The following is a 12,812-nucleotide window of genomic DNA, read 5'->3' as shown; positions in this document are numbered from 1 at the left end:
TCAGATCATGAACTCCTTATTGCCAAATTCAGATTTAAATTGAAGAAAGTGGGGGAAACCACGAGACCATTCAAATCACTTTTGATTCTGCCCAAATAAAAAGTGCTTCCTTCATCAGAACACAAAGCAGCTTGACAAAGAAAATCTGTCAGCCCTGGAAAAGTCAAAGTTTTCCCCACATCATAATTGTAATATTACTATACACATCTACATGGGAAGAAATTTCAAGCCTCAGACAGTTTAACTGAATTTTGGTGGAAAAGGAATAAAAAATCCTAGTGAATCAGAAACTCCAAAGTATGATAATATGGGTTTAAAGACGCTAATGCTGGGTAAGATCAATGCAGGAGGAGAAGGGGATGACAGAGGATGAGATGGTTGGATGGCATCACCAACTCAATGGACATGAGTTTGACTAGACTTCGGGAGTTGGTGATGGACAGGGAGGCCTGGTGTGCTACGATCCATGGGGTTACAAAGAGTGGGACACAACTAAGCAACTGAATTGAACTGAACTGAACTGTACTATGTGATTTTGATGAACTAGACAACTAAATATTTTAAAGAGTTGTAGAAACTATATGGGCTGAAGAAGCATCTAATATCAAATGAAAGTCTTACCCCAATTACTTCAACCCACCAGGAAGCAAGGGCTTCCCTGGTGGCTCAAAGGGTGAAGTGTCTGCCTCCAATGCAGGAGACCTGGGTTCAATCCCTGAGTCGGGAAGATCCCCTGGAAAAGGAAATGGCAACCCACTCCAGTACTCTTGCCTGGAAAATCCCATGGATGGAGAAGCCTGGTAGGCTACAGTCCATGGGGTCACAAAGAGTCGGACATGACTGAGCAACTTCACTTCACTTCACCAGGAAGCAGTTTCCCATGATAACACTTACTCTTCTCACCACTCTTATTCTCAGCCACTTGTCCCATCTTTACTGAAAATAGCTACTTGCTGACAGATCTCTAAATTCCTAGACCAACTTCCTGCCAGACATCTTGTATACACAAGGGAAATTTTAGGTTTTCTGCCCATATCACAAGTGCTTCCTTCATCAGAACACGAAGCAGCCTGACAAAGAAAATTTGTCAGCCCCAGAAAATTCAATATTCTCCCCAGGTCATAATTTTAATATTACTGCACACATCTACATGGGAAGAAATTTCAGGCCTCCGACAGTTCAATTGCATTTTGGTGGGAAAGGAATAAAAAACTCTACCCAAATATTTGAGCACAATTCCCTGAAAACCTTCTGCAGGATCCCTTTCATGCCACAGTTCCTGGTGTATCACACAATCTACCAAAGAATCAGAGTTATTACTTTTTTCCACTACAACCATTCTTAATGATTAGGCATTTGCAAGAGCCAAGACATGATGAAGCTGGAAGTTTTCTTCAGTTAAATATTTTCTGAGCATCTTCTATTTGAGAGGACTACAAAAATGAATGAGGCACTGTATCTGCCCTTTAGGTAGGTCTGGAGCTCAGGGAGGGAAAGAAATCCATTTACACCTGGCTTAGTGAGGACAAAGTCACGTCCAAGAGCTCAAAGGAGGAGATAGGGATTCAAGATGGTGTGATAGTTACTTTTTTTAAATATAAATTTATTTATTTTAATTGGAGGTTAATTACTTTACAATACTGTATTGGTTTTGCCATACATCAACATGAATCCGCCACGGGTATACACGTGTTCCCCATCCTGAACCCCCGTCCCTCTTCCCTCCCCACACCATCCCTCTGGGTGATAGTTACTTTTATGTTAATTTAGGTAAACCACAGTCCCCAGACATTTGTTCAAACATGTATCACAGTGAAAGTATTTTTCAGATGAGATGGACAATTAAATAATAGACTCTCAGTAGAGCATAGAGCAGATTATCCTCAATAATGTAGGTGGGCCTCATCCAATTAGTTAAAGGCCTTAAGAAAAATTAGACTAATATCAACAATAATAAAACCACAGCCACACAACACACACATGAAGCTTCCATCTTGGACAAATTACCGTGTCACTCATTACATCATTACAGTCCAAGGATATTCCTGAATGTCTTATTTCAAGACATGAAAGCTATGAAAAAGAAATTTTGTAAACTGCATGGACCATCCCTTATCAATGTTGCTAGAAGTCCCATAAGAAAGAATGATAAACTCAGGGAATCAGAAATGACCCAGTATGGCTGATCTGTTTTATGGATAATAGTTTTTTTATAGTATAGAAACCTCATCAGACACACACAAATCTCATTTGAGTCAGCACAGGAGATGCAGTCTGCTTCCTTCCTTCTCTTGCTTTTGGTCACTTTAATTGCCCTGCAGGCATCACTGCACGTAGAGCCTGTGCCACTGCTATTGATATTACTGCCCCTAAATGAGCAGGGATCCTACGTTCTTTGTAATGCATTCTACCTACGAGGAGACAGGAGTATGTAAGACATTTTGGAATGACTGACAGATTTGACACTGAGAGAGGTAAATCTCACCTAACTGGAACACAGTAACACCACAGAAAAGTAGGCAATTTACAAAGAATCCACCTGCAATGGAAAAAAGTAATCTGTCACCAAACCTTGATTCTTTGGATGCTGACAATGGCCTCTGACACCTTCTCGACAGCCATGGGGAAGTAGAGGGTGCTCGAAAACCGCAGAGCCTCGAACAGTGTCACCACCACAAACACTTGGCTGGCTGTAATCCGGTTGTCAAGGAGATCATTGGTGATGAAGGTGACAAAAATCATGATTTTGCTGACAGCGAAAAATGATGCCAAATTCATTCCTCTAAGGTAGGAACTTTTCAGAATCTTGGAAATTTCCTTCCTAGAAAGGACAGTAGGAAATAGCATTTTTAAGAACCATTGACATCCAACACATGAATTCAAGTGCCCTGTGTGAGTGGCTCCTTTTTAGGGAGTGGACACAGATTAAGGTAAACCATCAATCATGTCATTGAGACACTCAGAGTGCACACCTGGGACTCTGCTCCAAACCAAGGACTACACACTTCATCACCACTTCACTTTTCCAACTAAATGAAGTCTTAATGTCTTGTCACACTTTAAAAAAATTGGGCTCAATATGACAGGATTTGAAAATACATTCAACAAGCATTCACAACCACATATCCTGTGTTGGGCTCCTCACTGATGACAGAAAAAAATGCCCACTCCCATCAGGACCTCATGAACTTGGAAAGGAAAAGAATAATAAACCTCAGGACTTCCCTGATGGTCCCATGGATAAGAACTGGCCTCCCAGTGCAGCAGACAGGGGCTCAATCTCTGGTCTGGAAGATTCTACTTGCTGCAGAGCAACTAAGCCTGTGCACCACAACTACTGAGCCCAAGCTCTAGAGCCTGTGCACTACTGCAACTACTGAAGCCTGTGCACCTGGAGCCTGTGCTCTGCAACAAGAGAAACCACCCCAATTAGAAGCCCAAGAACATCAATGAAAAGGTAGCCCCCGCCCACCACAACGAAAGAAATCCTGTTTGCAACAATGAAGACCCAGCACAACCAAAGATAAATGAATAAAGAAATAAAAAAGATGTAGTATGATGTGTGTGTACATGTCCTGGGTCGATGCACGATGCTGGATGCTTGGGGCTAGTGCACTGGGACGATCCAGAGGGATGGTATGGGGAGGGAGGAGGGAGGAGGGTTCAGGATGGGGAACACATGTATACCTGTGGCGGATTCATTTTGATATTTGGCAAAACTAATACAATTATGTAAAGTTTAAAAATAAAATAAAATTTAAAGAAATAAATAAAAAAGAATAAACACAAAATTTGTGAGACACCAAGACATTAGACAGAGACAGCCAGCACATCCCCACAGGAGCACAGAGCTGAGTCATGTAACTCAGAGCAGTAGAGACAGGACAAGTCACACACATGTGGACCCTGAGAAGATAAGCAGGAGTCAGTTAGGATTGGCAGAGACCAGAGAAGAAGGAAGTTGAGAGATTATTTCCAGCAGAGAGTGGGGTCCCCACAAAGATGCAAAGTGACAGGTGACAGGGTACTCCCAGAAAATTCTAAGTACCCTGTGCTAGAGTATAAACACTTATCAAATATTTAAATGAAACTTTTTTTTAAAAAAAGTCTACAAACATAAAGCAAAGACAAAGAAATAGTATTTTCATGGCTCTGTTTGGAATGAGTAATATTGATCCATAATGTTTGGCCTGATACAGGTACACTCAATCTATAACCCCCCCCCCGATTTATGCTACATTAACATGTATTATAGCTTTAGTTTAAATATCATCTCAAACACTAATATCTTAGAATCATTGCTTATTTGGAATTTGCAGTATTAAGAAGTATTTGGAATTTCATTTCTGTATAAGTAAGAATCATATGTATTTCAAGAAGATGGTAAATGGAAGAGCAGCTTAAAATAACATCTCTACTATTCCACTTAACCCTCCTGCCACATATAGAGGGATGGTGGGGTAGTCTTTAAATTTACCTTAATATGAAAACTTGGTAAGATTTCTAAACCATTTAGTAAAAATAGGAAATAAAACAGTACAAACATACACTGTGATATATTAAAAACAAAAACAAAAACAAAAACAACTTACCGTCTCAGTCTGGAAATAACGTCTATAAATGACTTTTCCCAAGCATTCATTTTTATTGTTTTGATACCACTTATAACTTCACTCATGGTACTGATCCTGTCATCTGTGAGAGCTGCAGTCTTACTCCTGAGGGGACAGATGTGAGAGATGAGTCTTAGTGATCACAGCATAACTTTCTGTAGCAGCAACAGTGGGCACAGGGAGGGATCAGTGATCAAATTATTTTCTATAAATCTTTTGAGCTGACAACACAGGCAAGTCTTACTCAGAGTACAAATTCAGAAAATCTTCAATTAGGAAGTCAACCATTCAGTCCCATTCAAGAAGCAACTTGGAGAACTTGCCATATCAGCTAAGGAAGACCTGAAATGAGTCAGATACAAACCATCTTCCCAAGGAGGTTGTGCTTGGGCAGAGAAGGCAGAAAGGGATGTACCAGGAAGACAGAGTCTATGAGGTAAAAAAATAGGAGTAAAATTCTGGGGAGCTGAAAAGATGGGGTTGTTAATTCCACTGGGAAAAGAGAGCAAGAAAATCTTTAGAGACCTGGTAGCATTGGAACAGAGCCTTGAAAGATAAGGAACATTTCTCCACAACAAAGACAGGATAGGAAATTTCAAATAGACAAAAATATCACATGTAAAGTCACACATAGAAGGAAAAAACTCAAGGAAAAAAATATTCAAACAGCACAATACCTCCATCATCTGACAACCTGGACAATGACCCACCTCCAACCCTCTGAGACCTGCTTCAGGTCTATCTCATCACCATTAGGCCCTTCATCACCAGCCACTGTTCTATCACATATGCTGCTGGGACTGTGCGGCTGTATAAAGACATAATTAAGGTCAACCTTGCCCTTGGGGTGCCTATAACTTAATGGAAGCATTGAAATACAACAAGACATAAATACACTACCTGAAAGTGGCTCTAAAACAAGCTTAACAAAAATAAATGCAGCTAGAAATGGGCCTGTAAAATTATTACTCTTTTTAATCATGTTTAAATAACTTGGATATTGGTAAATTCTCCTTAAGGACTCTCTACTTATTCAGGTACAGTGTCAGGAGGAGCCAGTGAATGCCATCACCTTTTCTATTTAACGATCAGCCTTCAGCTTAAGGCTGGAGCCTCCACTGGCTAAGCCTGAAGGGTCTACAACCCATGCAAAGAAGAGACTAGAGAAGGCATTGGTTTTGTTTTTGAACAGAAGCATCAACTTCATTGGCAGACTGCAGATGTTACCAAGCACATATCACCTATTTTTTAAACCAGTGTTTCTCTTACCGGAGTGATGAAAACAACTTCCCGAAGCAGCTTTGCAAAAGCAGAAGAATAATGAGAACCGCCATCCCAGCAAGACACGGCATTCCTATTTCCATCCAGAGCAGGGCGGTCACTGCGACAGCCTGCAGTGGCCCCACCCACAGATAATGCAAAAACATCATTACCTTGAAAGAAAAAGACAAAGCCTTCTTGGGACTGTATACAATCAAAATCAGTAAAGACACAGAGTAGAAACAATCTGCTCTGAAAGAACAGACAGGAACCTAACCAGGGATATCTCAGTGGGTTTTAAACCTGCTAAAGCAGAAACCTGTGTCCACCCCAGATGATGCTGTTCCGGGCAGCACAGGGCCAGCTTCAGGGACATCCAGGGAGAACCCGACCAGTAGCACTGAAGGAAGATGTTGATTTTGTCTACACCACAGATGAGCTCAGGGCATTCCCAACCTCTCACTGCACTCTATATTCTGTTTCCATCTCACTCTAGCACCCAAGAAAACCTTATATTATGGTAAGTACCACACTCTTCAGTAATTATTTGTGTACTTACCTCCCTAACGGGCTGTGGTTTCTCCACAGCAAAAACTAAATCATATTCAACCCTGAAACTGAGTAGCGGTCTTATTTCATGCTTGATGAATGAATAACTGAAGGAGAAGTGCCTGACCAACAGCTACAAGGCCCTGGACACTGTGATCTATTCATAAAGTCAGTGGAAAAAAAGAGTGTGAGGGGACAGAAGACAGTAGGCTGTGCCTGGCTGAGGGCCACCCACTTGGCATTATTCCTCACAGGCTCCCTATACAGCAGGCACTGAACAGGACACAGGGGAAAGAACAACCCCTGCCCACCAGGCCTTCATCAGCCAGAAGAGGAGGGAGACAGTTCAGGCAGCAACACTGATTCCACGTGCCAAGAAGGGCCATGCCAGGAGGACCCCTAGGGACACTCACTGAGCCGGGCAACACTGCTGCCTGTCTATTACTAGAAAAACAAAACCCTCATCTACAACCCACATTATTACATCTAAGTTGCACACAGAGGAAATGAGAGTTGGATAAAGAGAACACTTGTCTTAAGTCCTCAACAGAACCCTGGCTGACACCAAATGCTGGCACCTGGCATCCCAATGAGCCTAACCCAGTGAGAAAGACAGGACATGGAAGAGGATCCCTCAGGGACAGCTCACCTGGTCAAACCTGTTCACATCGTTGGACAGCAGGTTGACTATCTGGCCTGTGGTGGTCTTTCCCATGGCCGAGCTACTTAAGGCGAAGTGCCTGAAATGAGAGAGGGAGACAGAAAACTGGATTCCTAAGGTAATACCAAGTCATCTTAGACATAACACAATGGAGCATGCATTCCTGGGGTCTTGAGTGGTGTCAGCAGGAGCAGAATGACCACTGAAAGCTGGGCTCTAGGGACCCTTCTTCAGCCTTTAACTTAGTGTGGTGGCAGCCCCGCCAGCAAGGATGGCAAAGGGAGGAGAGGGAGGTAGAAGCAAATCCCCCACCCAGTTTCTCAGTGAACTTGGACCTGCCTGAAGTGTAAAGGGTGTAGATTTAGACTTAGGGGCCAACTAAAGTAATTTTGAGACAAATTACACGAGCATAGAGAGACTGCATTAAGGAAATAAAATAAGAGACTTGGACTATAAATCTGGAATCGATCATTAATTCTGTGGGTGATGTCATTTTAACATTTTTCATTTAGCTTCTTCATTCTAAAGAGTATGGAATCTACATTCTGAAGAGTATGAAAGGGAATCTTCATTCCCTTTCATTCTGAAATGAGTATAATGCTCAAAACACTATTCCTGTGAGGAACCTCTGTTTTTAATGCCAGTCTTCTGAATTTAAAAAACACAGCCTGTGTTTCACAGTCCCTTTATTTGGCAAAAAAAAAAAAAAAAAAACCCTCTGAAAAATGCCCTAGAAAGATGAGGAACCTGAACAGACACCATGAGTTGCTTCAACAAACCATCAAGTGGAGGCTCTGATGCAAACAAAACGTCATGGTTAATAAAAACTTCTTGTTTAGTCCTTGAGTTAAACAGAAAACTCAGCAATCAAGTGTGAATGTAAAACAGTATAGCTGTGATGGAAGAGAGTATAGCAGTTCCTCAAAAAAGTAAACATAAAATCAGCATCTAGCACAGCAAGACCACTTTTGTGGATGTACTCAAGAGAACTGAACACACTGACTTGATCCTTTTGCACTCGTGTGTGCAAATGTTCACAATAGCCAAAGGTGGAAATAATCCAAAAATCCACTGATAGACCTATAATGGAATATTGCCTTTTGATTGCCTTTGCTCAGTTGTGTCTGACTCTTTGCAACCTCATGGACTGTCACCTACCAGGCTCCTGTGTCCATGGGATTTTCCAGGCAATAGTACTGGAGTGGGTTGCTATTTCCTTCTCCAATAATGGAATATTATTCAGCCTTAAAAAGAAATTAAATTCTGGCACTGGCTTCAACATAGATGAACCTTGAAGACATTGTGCTACATGACATAAGCTAGACACAAAATGACAAACATTGTGTGAATCTACTTATACACAGCACCTAAAGTAGTCAAATTCAGAGAGAGAAGAAGTAGCATGGTGATGGATGAGGGGAGGGAAGTTCTGAACAATGTGAAAGTACTTGATGTGAATAAACAATGTACTTAAAAAGAGTTAACATAGTAAATGTTATATTGTATATATTTTGCCACAATTTAAAAAATCAATGATAAAAAGTAATTTTACCAAAGCTGTGGAAATGTGAATAAACAAGTCATTTTACATAGGATACCTCCTGAAAGATCATTCCAAGTTCAGCTGAAAAGAACACTAAAATGCTGAATGGGGCATTTTAGGAAGCTGCAGATGTGCAGCCTTAGAGAGCTCCTGGAAGTGTACCCCAGCCGTAAACCAATGGTGCAGACAAATTACAACTATGAGCTTAGTAGCCATCCCATTTCTAACACCCAATGTGACTTCTTCCCAGGACCAGGGATTAGAAGTTGAATAAGAGCCACAAATGTTCAGAGCTGCTCTGTTGCACCAGATTTGCCCCTAGGAATCAGTCCACCTGTAACCTTCAAAAAAGAAGTGTCCTATTTCTGCACCTCAGCAGGATTATGGATGCAAGGCTGGTCTAGTGCTAAGTCACTTCAGTCATGTCCGACTCTTTGCAACCCTGTGGACTGTAGCCCGCTAGGCTCCTCTGTTGGTGGGACTCTCCAGGCAAGAATACTGGAGTGAGCTGCCATTTCCTTCTTCAGGGGATCTTGCTGACCCAGGAATTGAACCCAGGTCTCCTTCATTGCAGGCAGATTCTTTAACATCTGATGCCCTAGATACAAGGCTAGGCACAAGAAAATTTGTCTTTCCCACATTTCTTGAATTTCAGATTAAGTCTATGGTTTAACCTCTAAAATTCCTGACTTCATACAGGGACAGTTCTTTCAGGCATAATCAAGCCAGAAAATGAACACCTTTGGGAGAAATTTACATTCACACAAGCATACGTGCCAGGGCAGATCAGATTTCCCAAAGGTGATGTTCCAAAGTGTTAGCTGGAAAGAAATAAAACAGGTGGACTATGGCTCGCCTATACAGTAAAGAGTAAGCTTTGACTGAACCATCACCTCACACCTAACTTAAGGCTTTCACAGTATAGTTCTGGTGAATTTCATGCATATTCATGGGAGCTAAGCTTGATCTAGGAAGACAAACATCATTTGTGGGGAAATCTAAGTATTTGTCTGCTAAATGGTAGACTGCGAAAGAGAATAGGGCTTCCCTGGTGGCTCAGTGGTTAAAAATCTACCTCTCCTAGAGGAGGAAATGGCAATGCACTCTTATATTCTTGCCTGGGAAAGTCCATGGACAGAGGAGCCTGGCAGGCTACAGTTCATGGGGTCACAGAGCACAACTTAGCGACTGAGCAAGCATGCACGTACACAAGATGACGATGGAGGACAAGGAAGACCCCTGACTAGAGTGTACGGGCACTGCTGCCATTTCCACGTCACCCAAGAGGAAACCTGCTCACGTGCAATAGCCAAACACAGAGCGTGAGATGTCAGGCCCTGGATTCACACAGCCCTGACATTATTAAGACTCTGCTCAAGGAAAGATGAGAAGACACCTTACATTTTGCAAAGAAAAGCATTCCTAAGAAACAGAATCTCTTTTGCAAGCAGGCAAAAGAAGAAATAATTTTGATTTAAATTGTTTGGTTTAGTTTCCAATCAGGATTTTTTAAATAAAAATTATATATATTTAAGGTGCGCAACATGATGTTTTGTTAAAAATACACATTGGGAACTGATTTCTGTATTAAAACCAATGAACATATTCATCATCTCATGTAGTTATCATTTTGTGTATGTGAGATGAGCTCACTAAGACCCACTCTCTCAGCAACTTTCAAGTATACAATACAGTTAAGTAAGGATTTGAAAAAAAGCAAATAACCCAGAGCAACAAGATACCCAGGATCAAGTTTATATGGAGTCTTTAGCTCCTGACATAGTGTATCTGTGGCAATTTCTTTGTAAAGACACGCGAAATCCTTACTCTTTTTATATTAGCTAAGACCAGAATAAACTATGAAATAATTCTATGGCATTTCTCAATAGGAACTCACTGAAAAAAAAAAAAATAGGAACTCACTGAACACATCAAATCAGGTCTTATTAAAACTGCTATAATGCATGCTAAAGACAAAAAGGAAATATTTAATTACGAAAATAATTTGAATGAACCGCCACAAATTATCTCCAAAATTGCCAAGGACAATGGAAAATTTCAAGCTTTATCCTAAATATCCAACTATTTTCTTTAATACCATTAAAACAATCATAATTATATAGTGAGTGAGTCTGTATATGGCATAGAGTCTACTTATATTTTTCTTTAGTTAACACAATTTTACTGAATATGAGTAAATGGGCCATATAAAAGTATAATCATTCCCTTTCTCAAATACATTCTGTTCTCCTAGATTTAATTTTATAAATTAAATTTCCTAGATTTAATCCAATCATTGAAGTTCACTTTCAAATACAACTTTGATATAAATGAAGGTTTTAATGAACAACAACAACAACAAAATTTGCATCAATACTACTTTGGCATGAAAACACTGAAAATCAATGTGATATTTTTGGTACATATTTCTTAATTAGATTTTGTTACAAATTTAGTAGATATTGTATAACAGCCTATGACTAAAAGTCATCAAAGGCAGTCTTGATCTGATCTCAATAGAAAATTTTTTATTATATATTTGTAAAGTTTGCTTAAAGGACAACAAACTTGGCTTGATGTAAATAAGCTTTTCTGTTTCTGTTTAGTCACTCAGTCATATCCAACTCTCTGCAGCCCTATGGACTGTAGTCTGCCCGGCTCCAGGGAATTCTTCTGGCAAGAATATTGGAGTGGGTTGCCATTTCCTTCTCCAAGGGATCTTCAAGACCCAGGGATTGAATCTGTGTCTCCTGCATTGGCAGGCAGATTCTTTAACACCGAACCATCATCTGGAAGCCCTAGCAAAGTATAAATGATCCCAGTTACAAAATTTTTAATTTACAGAGAACTTTCCCAAAATGTTTCCGATGCCTCAGGGGAGGTACACACCGTGGTACCGAGCGACACTCACCTTGCGGTAGATCATATGGCACACGGCTACTCTCAGCCTCATCCCCAAGCGCTGCATGTGGTAGAAGTACAAGTGGTGCAGAACGGCCCACATGAGCACGCAGGCGCTCAGCCCTGCTGCGTAGCCGTAGGCTTCGTGCAAAGCGGCAGAATCATTGGGATCGTAGGTTTCAACATAACTAACCATTTTCCCCAAAAATATGGGTTGAACTACTCTGGTGCCTTCCTGAAAGAAAATTTAAAAAGCCTTAATTAGAACTGTTAGTTTCTCTTTACACAGATTTACTTTTAGCCTTAGCATGCTAAAAATACATTTTGACAAAATGATACGTTCATGGCTAATTTAAAAGAAAAATATGCAGCTTCACTATCTCCTATAAAACAAGTAGACAACAGTTTTAACCTTAAGACAAAATTTTACATTCAAAAATAGTAAAGCCTTAGTATCATGCTTAGTGTAATGTGAATGCTCAGTAAATACCACAACCAGGCTCAATACCAACTGAGCCTTAAGATGAATAAGGAAAAAGGTGGCAGAAGAAGAATCTGCTTCCATATGAAGAAGCCTGTGGCAGCTTGCCCCTGTCTCCTGTATTCTTAATGTCCCAGCCCAATAGAAAGTCAACCTGGTTCACATATGGGAGACACGCTTTTATTACCTTCTTTGTGAATCTTTATGAACTGAGACACTGGCACAAACACATCCACTCTTTTCCATCCCAAACTCCACATGTCTGTAGGCCAAGGGAATGGAAACCAGCTTCAGTTGGAATACCACAGAGAAACCAGGCTTGGCAGCTCTACAGGCTCTCAGCTCCCAAGAGCACTGCCTCAATATGTCTCTACCCCCTAGAAGTCAGAATGTTCCTTGGAGTGAAAAATTAAATATGGTGAGGGTCAAGCTAAAAAAATCATGTCTTCTGTGGTTCTCCATCCACCATTCACTGCAGTTGGTGGTTTGGAAGAAATGTTCCCAATCCTCTCTTCCCCAAGGTTAAACCAATTCACTCAGGGTACACTGAGGCTTCCACTCTGAGTAAGACTTAGGGAAAGCAAGCTTCTTTCCCAAAGAAAAAGGCAAAGAAACAGCAACACCTACCCACCCTGCCAAACAGCCACTTCGCCCCACAACTCACTCCCTCCCTCTAGTCACTCCTTGAAGGTCTCTTTCTCCCTAGGCCCCCTTCTTTCTCCACCATCAAAGAAAACCAAACACTCAATGAATCCAAGTCACCAAAAGTAAACACTTGATGCTCAACATGATTTCCTCCACAGA

General features: G+C 40.9%; 1 protein-coding gene across 1 annotated transcript in view; it reads right to left on the bottom strand.

Annotated features, from left to right (window-relative positions):
* Window positions 1-12,812, bottom strand: part of LOC107131271 (ATP-binding cassette sub-family C member 4) — a 188,759-nt gene that overhangs the window by 155,019 nt on the left and 20,928 nt on the right. The window contains 5 exon segments of the mRNA XM_024989168.2: window positions 2,572-2,821; window positions 4,593-4,718; window positions 5,883-6,046; window positions 7,072-7,147; window positions 11,524-11,762. Of these exon segments, the coding sequence (XP_024844936.1) occupies window positions 2,572-2,821; window positions 4,593-4,718; window positions 5,883-6,046; window positions 7,072-7,147; window positions 11,524-11,762 (855 nt within the window).

The sequence above is a fragment of the Bos taurus genome, unplaced genomic scaffold (genome assembly GCF_002263795.3).
Source record: "Bos taurus isolate L1 Dominette 01449 registration number 42190680 breed Hereford unplaced genomic scaffold, ARS-UCD2.0 Leftover_ScbfJmS_264, whole genome shotgun sequence".
Lineage (NCBI taxonomy): Eukaryota > Metazoa > Chordata > Mammalia > Artiodactyla > Bovidae > Bos > Bos taurus.
The sequence above is the reverse complement of the archived record's forward strand: the minus strand, read 5'-3'. Positions and strand labels throughout refer to the sequence as shown.